Source organism: Mya arenaria, chromosome 8 (genome assembly GCF_026914265.1).
Source record: "Mya arenaria isolate MELC-2E11 chromosome 8, ASM2691426v1".
Lineage (NCBI taxonomy): Eukaryota > Metazoa > Mollusca > Bivalvia > Myida > Myidae > Mya > Mya arenaria.
In genome coordinates, this window is record NC_069129.1 from 31,112,944 (window position 1) to 31,121,619 (window position 8,676).

At 36.8% G+C, this 8,676-nt stretch overlaps 1 protein-coding gene across 1 annotated transcript; it reads left to right on the forward strand.

The window, feature by feature from the left end:
• The first annotated feature begins 394 nt into the window (after nt 1-394).
• LOC128243872 (methyltransferase N6AMT1-like) lies at nt 395-5,904 on the forward strand. The gene is made up of 7 exons (XM_052961854.1): nt 395-524; nt 1,118-1,204; nt 1,409-1,499; nt 1,788-1,871; nt 2,814-2,955; nt 3,525-3,666; nt 4,985-5,904. Exons 1-6 carry the CDS (start codon nt 400-402, stop codon nt 3,626-3,628), a joined length of 633 nt encoding a protein of 210 aa, XP_052817814.1. The 5' UTR covers nt 395-399; the 3' UTR covers nt 3,629-3,666; nt 4,985-5,904.
• Nucleotides 5,905-8,676: the final 2,772 nt, after the last annotated feature.

Below are 8,676 nucleotides of genomic sequence, written 5' to 3' on the forward strand. Positions count from 1 at the left end.
CCTGCTTCTTAACTTTTGCTTAATATCTATCTATATGTTCTTTAAAAACATGTACTCCTTATTTAAGAAATATAACACACCACTGAGGGTCATATGACATTATAAGGACCGGCCAGTCAGCCACCAAAGGTGTATATGGGCCGAGGCGTTAGCACAGGTCTTACAGTGCATAAAATGGGCGGGGTCCGGAGCGAGCAATGTTTTTTTTTTAAGTTGGAGTTATATTCGGCATTCTCTTTTATAAATTTATAAATCAAAACACTTTTCCTGAAAAAAAATACATGTTAAGGCATGTATCGCACCTACATGCCATTACCACAAGAAGCTACGCCATTGCTTTGGCATAATACAGTTTTTGTAAACAACCGTTTCTTTGCAGACGTTTTGCCTTGAACCAAAATGTGCACCCCTGACATTTCGCACATTTCCTCGAACGATTACAATTTTATTTATGAGCCGGCAGAAGACACCTTCCTGCTAATAGATGCAATAGAAAAAGAAGTTAATTTCCTCCAAAGGAAAAGGTAATACATATTTTACGAATGGTCGATAAAAGCGCAAAAATGATTTTGCTTTTCGTACCCATGTGTTTCGTACCAAATGTTGTTTAGTTTTCTGATTTTAGACTCTTAAATCATCCGCTAACTCTAACACATGAACTGTTAACTGCCGATCTGCTCAAAAGTTGAACCACCAGTGAACGTCACTAGTGATATATGCTGTATGATGTCATTACTAGGAAGTGTTCTGTAAAATTGAATTGTGTCATACGCAGGCACATAATACCATTGTTGGACTTCTATCTAGTCATTCTAAAATGCCGTCCAGCCTTTTTTTAAATGATGGTTAGTCCAGTGGTTAGCCTGGACTAACCATCATTAAAAAAAAGCCTGGATGGCATTTTAGAATGACAAGACTTCTATCAAGCTGTTCTGTCATAAGTATCAATTTCTAATTCATTACATATAAGTCTTTCTTCAGTGTTTGCAAGCAGTCAAGAATGGTTATAGATCTATGTAAGATTTCGTAACGTCCATAATTAATATTAATAAAAGTTGGATTAAAATAGGAATTATTTTTTCAGCCCTGTGGATTAAAATAGGAATTATTTTTTCAGCCCTGTAATATCTCTGGAGATCGGTTCAGGATCAGGGATTTGTTCAGCTTTTCTTGCCAAGGAAATTGGGAGACCAATATTTTCACTGTAAGTTTACAGAGAACAATTGTGTTTTGATCGAAATGTAATGAAAGTGTAGTAATTCTTAATAACTACATTGTATAAGTTTAATAACGTTTTTACTTCTTGAAAATCACACTTTATGTATACAACTTACATTCAAAAAGTAAGGATACTAAGAGTATTATTAAAAATATGGTCATATAACTGATCAATTTGTTTTTTAAATAGATGCACAGACATCAATGTGAAAGCAGCAGAAGTGACACACACTACTGGAAAGAAAAACATGGTCCAGCTTCATGCTGTACTCACTGACTTGGTATAATAATTTAACAATTAAAATCATGGTGATAAAATGTAAAATCTATATATATATACAAATCACCCTGTCCCATCTGTCTGTCCTGTGACATCCAGACAAGTCTACTTTTGTAAAATGGTTGGAAGAAAAGTACTTGTCAAAAAGACGATGCTGAAATTGAAAAGGGATCTATAAGTTAAAACACAGCTGTATAGTTTTAAAAATAAATATTTTTAAATCTCTGATATTTCAGGAAACAAGATTCTTGAAATGGTTTAATACGGTTTGTTTTTTCAATTTCTTCAGGTGAATGGGCTGCTGCCGAGGTTAACGGGCCAAGTAGATGTACTGTTGTTTAACCCTCCATATGTTGTTACCCCTAGCGAAGAGGTAAATAGTTTATATTGAAATATATCACTGGGAATGAATATACTATTATATATAAATGGATATGAATACATGAACACATGAATATCAAAAACTTAAAGTTGAACATTCATGTATTTTTTATACCAATTTTATATCAAATGAAGTGGGGTCACTTTAGTAATCCTGCAAATTGTCAAGCCTGTCCGTCCCATTTTTGACGGGATCCTTCTCATTTATGGTCTGATTTTAAGATAATTTGCCAGAAGTGACCACCATAGCATAAGATGTGTTGCGCATAAGACCTGTGTCCCTACCTTCAAGGTCTAGGTCATAGCAACCTTTTGAACTTAATATGTGTCTGTCAGTCTGTCAAGTTTTTTTCCAACCCATTTTTTTCTAATTCATGGTTGGATACTTAAATTATTTGGCAGAAGTGACCATCAGAGTACGAGGACATGTCACGCACAAGACCTGTGTCCCTACCTTCAAAGTCAAGGTCACAGCAACCTTACTAGGTTTTGCTATATAAGCCTTACTTATGATAGTTTGTGTCCGGTCCATATCATTGTCATACAAGATCAGATTTTAAAAAGATATGGCATTTCGACTCTTGGGAGTGTGCCGATATTAATTGCATTCTGTGATATCTGTAGTTTCGCAACAGATAAGAAATAATTGGCATGTCTCTTTTGTACTTAGCACTTTTGCTTAAGATTTGATGAAAATTGCTGTAATAAAAACCTGGGGCCATAGAAAAAGTGAATTCTTAAATGTTATAAATATATATAATGTGACTAAGTTGCTAATCCCCATTCTCATTCATCAGAGGTTGGACAGTGACTTATTTAATGCATAGTATCATCACTCTGGTGTCCCAAAATGCTAGCCCCTGAAGGGGTTACGGTAAAATTTCCATAATTTGATTATTTTCTATGAGCTAAGTCTTGCTTCTTTTTATCCCAGGTTGGAAGCACAGGTATCGAAGCATCCTGGGCAGGTGGCAAGGATGGAAGGGAGGTAATTGACAGAGTGCTGCCCCTTGTTCCACAGTTACTTGCCCCTGATGGCGTCTTTTACATGGTGGTTATTAAAGAAAACAAAGCAGGTGAGTTGCTTATAGCATTTGTATAGACATAATAAGAATATAAGTAAAGGTTAAAAAAAAATCAAAATATCAAGAAATGTATGTTATGTTACTAGTACATGTATGTGTATATTAACACAAATTATGTTTGTACATGTGTATATGCATGGTATATGTTTTTTGCTAAATTATAGCAATTTTCACTAACCGTGGTATAGTTTGCATCAGAGCTTTATTAATAAGTGAGTAGAACTCTCTTATTTCATTGTTTGACACCAGTCCTGTCCATGGAATGGCACATATCATAGTTTCAAATGCTGCACACAGGTGTGCGGCTTCCAGTATTGTCCAATTGTTCTCCAATTCTTGTGAGAATGTGTATTGATGTTTTGAATACCAGCCATCTCTCTCAAGTCACTTGAGAATTATCGCCCTTTAATAATAAAAATAACTACTATCAGTGTTGTCAGACCAATAACTTAAGAAGCATTTGTCCAGTTGCATTTGTTACCACCAAATGTGGTCAGAATGTGTATGGGCATAATTATAAAATTGTTAAGTCTCTGTTTTGTTTCTGTTTTATTTTCCAGATGAAATAGCGTCCATTCTTGGAGAATTTGGTTTGAAGATGGAAGAGGTTATGTCTAGACGGAGTGGACCAGAATTTCTGTCTGTTCTGAAATTTCAGAGATGACGGTCTAAAAGACTTTACCTCAAGCCTTTAAACTTATAGTATGTACATAATTATATTTTATTAATTATTCCTGATACTTAAAAATATGACTTTATTGTGGAGTATTAACAATTTCATTGGCCTTAATTTACAAGTCACACACACAGTGCAGATAGTAACATAGTTACCCATATCTGAGTCGTACCTCAATGTAGTATTCAGTATTACCCGTAACCGGGTAATCAACTCTTGGTCAAAACATATTCAAGAGTTATCCCAAACTTGCAAGTTTCTCCAACTTTTGAATATGTACCAGATTTAGAGCAATAGTGGTGTCACCAGGTTGAAACATACTAAAATGTAGTAATCCTTACTAAAACGTAGTCTAAAATGTAGTAATCCTTACTAAAACGTAGTTATCCATACTAAAATGTAGTACGGATCGTACTAAAACGTAGTTATCCGTACTAAAACGTGGTAATCTGTACTAAAACGTAGTTATCCGTACTAAAACGCAGTAATCCGTACTAAAATGTAGTTATCAGTACTAAAATGTAGTCTGTACTGAAAATGTTGTTATCCATACTGTAAAGTACTTAGGCCTAAAAAAAAAAATTGTTTGGTTAGGGTTACATCCTTTTCAAAAATAGGTAGGGTAGGTAGGCTTTTTTTTTTTTTTATTAGGCTTTATAAAAGAATGTCATTTTCATCATTGAAGAATGGTGTTAAAGTTATTTTCTATATAAGCAATTAAGGTTTTAAACTACATATTGAAAAGCAAAAAAAAAAAAGAATTTTTCATTTTTTTTTTTCAAACTGACTATAAAAACGTTAGGGTCGGCGCCTTTTCCGTAGGTAGGGTCGGGTAACCCGAACCAAATGTATTTTTTTTAGGCCTTATCCATACTGAAATTGAACTATCTGTAGTCAACATAGTCATACTTCGATGAATGCATTTATCGGAGGCGGCTCATACTTGAACGTAGCTCACCACAGACCTGTCCACATGCTTGGCACAATGCCAGCCGAAGTAAAAAGTAGTTCAACATAGTATTTGTTTATTTCCAGCTTCTCATATTTTTTTACTGTAAAAAGGCCTGGTGATTGACTATACCATAAGGTGATACCAAATGATAAAAGAGGAGAGTAAAGATACAATGCACATGACTCAACCATTTATACCAAAAGCCTACTATTTAATAGATCAATACTATTATCTGCAATTCTGTATTTCAATGTTTAAAGTAAGCCTGCTAAGTTGGTGGTACTTTTCATGCCACAAGCAATTTGGTTCAGCAGCCTGCATTTTATAGTTTATGTAAACAAATGATTTTTTTTAATCTCATTAGACACAGACTGATGTATTGTATTTTTTAGAATGATGAGAACAGACATTGGCTCATTGTTCAGAACACACCCTGGAACATAGTTCAGAACACACTTTGGATCATTGTTCAGAACACACATTGGATCCTTGTTCAGAACACAACTTGGACCAGAGGTCAGAACACACATTGGACCAGAGATCAGATCACACCTTGGATCATTGTTCAGAACACACCTTAGATCATTGTTCAGAACACACCCTGGAACATAATTCAGAACACACTTTGGATCATTGTTCAGAACACACCTTGGATCATTGATCAAAACACACCCTGGATCATTGTTCAGAACGCACCCTGGAATATTGTTCAGAACACACCCTGGAATATTGTTCAGAACACACCCTGGATCATTGTTCAGAACTTACCCTGGAATATTGTTCAGAACACACCCTGGATCATTGTTCAGAACACACCCTGGAATATTGTTTAGAACACACCCTGGATCATTGTTCAGATCACACCCTGGAATATTGTTCAGAACATACCCTGGATCATTGTTCAGAACGCACCCTGGATCATTATTCGAACACACCCTGGAATATTTTTCGGAATACACATTGGATCATTGTTCAGAACACACCCTGGATCATTGTTCAGAACACACCTTGGACCATTGTTGAGGCAGAACAGAGGCCAATAAGCACAAGCAGACCTTGATTAACTCAAAATAATAAACAAACAAAACATTTTCTCAAATACTGGATTTAATCCAAGTGTTGTTGGATTAAAATAGTGCTCATATAGTGTGTTCAACAGTTCATGTGGATTTAATCCTGCAGACATTAAAGATACCAAGAACAGTGATGGTATTTCGTGACTTATTTTATATTTTAGGTATTTAAATGTTATTATAATTTATTGGAAATGTCTTTTGTAGATCTGTAAGTAAATAGATTGTACTTAACTTTTGTTTACAGTCTGTTGCTGGATTCTCTTTTTCAGCCGTTGCGCTTGCTTGTCGTAACAGCATGTAGTACATAGACTAGTTAATATACATTCTGCCCATTGTTCAGAACTTTGTTAAGGTAAACAAGACTGTAAATGACATCGTATCGTCGTTATATTTTTAAGATGAACATTTGTATGAGACCAGGGGCTAATCTATTAAAATATAACGAGCACAGCTGCATCAGTTGTCTCAATATTTGTAAGATGTAATAGTTTAAAAATTTTTTACAACAATTGTGAAACAAGTTATTGCAACTTGTACTAATCACTCTCGTTGGCACGATGTTGCGCGAGAATGTGGCCTTATTTGTGGGGGAAACCGGGGAACCCGGAGAAAATCCACTTTTCCGACTTGATGACCACAAACCAGACTCTCATGCGACCAGGGCGGGAATCGAAGCCGGGTCGTCTGAATGCAACTGAAGCAAAGCGGTTTTTCCTCTGAAACCTTTACGCATAACTCTTAACAGTAAGCAGTATTTTGCACCCCAATCTGCCACCCTGGCTTCCCGACCCCAGATTTTTTTTATTCCGGATTACATTGCCAATTCAAACATTATGGCAATCTGAAGCAATGCGGATAGTTCCCTGAACATTATACGCACATCGCTCACAAGAAGCACTGCTTTGCACACAACTCTGCCGTCTCCGGCTACCAATCCCCCGAGATTTATCCCGGAATCCATAGCCTGACTTAAGTTTACAATACTGAATTACACCGCAGCTTTCATTTGAAGAACTTTCAACAATGGGACAAAATATTGATCTGCATTTCGTTCAGATACAACCACGGGTTCTTGGATACAACATACCTGATCTTTGCTAATTTATAACAGTAGCATGAAATGGTAGAGCATTCCGTCGAAGCTTCAAAAGAAATACCTTGGTGCCGTTCGAAATCCAATGTTTTCAAAACAATACCATCTTCAATAAGTTCGGATACAAGACACGTGGTAGCTGTTTTTCATTGGTAAAATATGCTATACATGTGTGCAAAGCAATAAAAAATCAAAAACAAATTGAAATCGCGGTCTGTCGGGGCATTGATGAAAGAGATTTCGCCTGACGGAACAGTTCTCAATATAGCATTCCGCCGCAGCTTTCATTTAAAAAAAACTTAACAATTGTCCAAATTCTGTATCTCTATTTTGTTCGGATACAACATTCCTGATCGTTGCTATTCATACTACTTACATTTATTGTTAGAGCATTATATGTCGTCGCTTCTTATAAAGCTAATTTTCATTGGCAATATATGCTACACAAGCATGCAAAACAATGAAAATTTCAAGAAAATGTAAACGCGATGTGTCGGACCATTGATGAAAGACTGCCGCCTGACAAAACAGTTTACAATATAGCATCGTCGCAGCTTTATTAAAATAACATTGAACAACGGTTCAAATTCTTTATTTTCAAAGCAGAATTATCTGCATTTATTTCGGATACTACATACCTGAATGTTTGTATGTATGTATACCTTGCGGTCAACGGGATAACCCGTGAAAGTGCAAGCACTTATTTCCAACGGGTTCCTTTGTTTTTTTGCTGAAGGAACAGCACGCTGAAGATACACTGGCGGGATACAAAGAAGTTCGGGTGCTATACCCTAGCTCTTTTTCGAAGAGACCCCTTGGTTCTTTTACGTGCTCGGTGTAAAGCTTTGCTGGGTTAAACCAGTACTGAGTACACCACTTTTCCCAGCACTACTCTTTTAATGCCTTGCGCCAGGCAAGGGAGCTACTTGTTCCAACTTTTAACGTCTTTTGGTATGACGCGGCCAGGGTTCGAACCCACGACCTTTCGCTCCGTAGGCGGACGCTTAACCACTATTTAATGTTTATAGGTAATGCTATTGTGCCATGCCGCTCAAGGAAGTTACATGCCTGCTGTTTGTAAAACATTTTTGTCTCGGATCTGTTTTAGGTCAAAATATGTTTGAAAGTTTTATGAGACGATTGGAAAATTTCTGGTATCGACGATAACTCCATTTATTAGTAAAGCATTTTTATACGCCCATCTTACGATGGCCGTATTATGGGAACACCCATGGCGGGCGGGCGGCGGGCGGGCGGGCGGCTCCACAATGTTGTCCACTCTCTAACTTGAACATTTCTCATCCAATTTCCACCAAACTTCATGAAAGTGTTTGTTGGTGAAATATCTAGGTCAAGTTCGATAACCAGCCAAATCGCTTTAGGCACTCCAGAGTTATGGCCCCCTGAATTTGTCAAAATTGGCCATTTTAGCTTTGTCCGCTCTCTAACTTGATCATTTCTCATCCAATTTCCACCAAACGTCATGAAAGTGTTTGTTGGTGAAATATCTCGGTCAAGTTCAATAACCAGCCAAATCGCTTTAGGCACTCCAGAGTTATGGCCCCCTGAATTTGTCAAAATTGTCCATTTTAGCTTTGTCCGCTCTCTAACTTGAACATTTCTCATCCAATTTCCACCAAACTTCATGAAAGTGTTTGTTGGTGAAATATCTAGGTCAAGTTCGATAACCAGCCTAATCGCTTTAGGCACTCCAGAGTTATGGCCCCCTGAATTTATCAAAATTGGCCATTTTAGCTTTGTCTACTCTCAAACTTGAACAGTTTTTATCCGAATTTCACCAAACTTGCTACTATAAATGTTTGTTGGTATATATTCTTGGCAAAGTTCTATAACCAGCCAGGCTCTTCAGGATTATGGCCCTTGAATTGGTCAAAATTTGCCATTTTTGCTTTGT

Excerpts from the sequence above, each read along its gene's own strand:
- LOC128243872 (XM_052961854.1), top strand. The coding sequence starts at position 400 with ATGTGCACCCCTGACATTTCGCACATTTCCTCGAACGATTACAATTTT. Across the intron at positions 1,205-1,408 it reads GGGAGACCAATATTTTCACT|ATGCACAGACATCAATGTGA; the intron begins GTAAGTTTACAG and ends TTTTTTAAATAG. Across the intron at positions 1,500-1,787 it reads ATGCTGTACTCACTGACTTG|GTGAATGGGCTGCTGCCGAG; the intron begins GTATAATAATTT and ends CAATTTCTTCAG.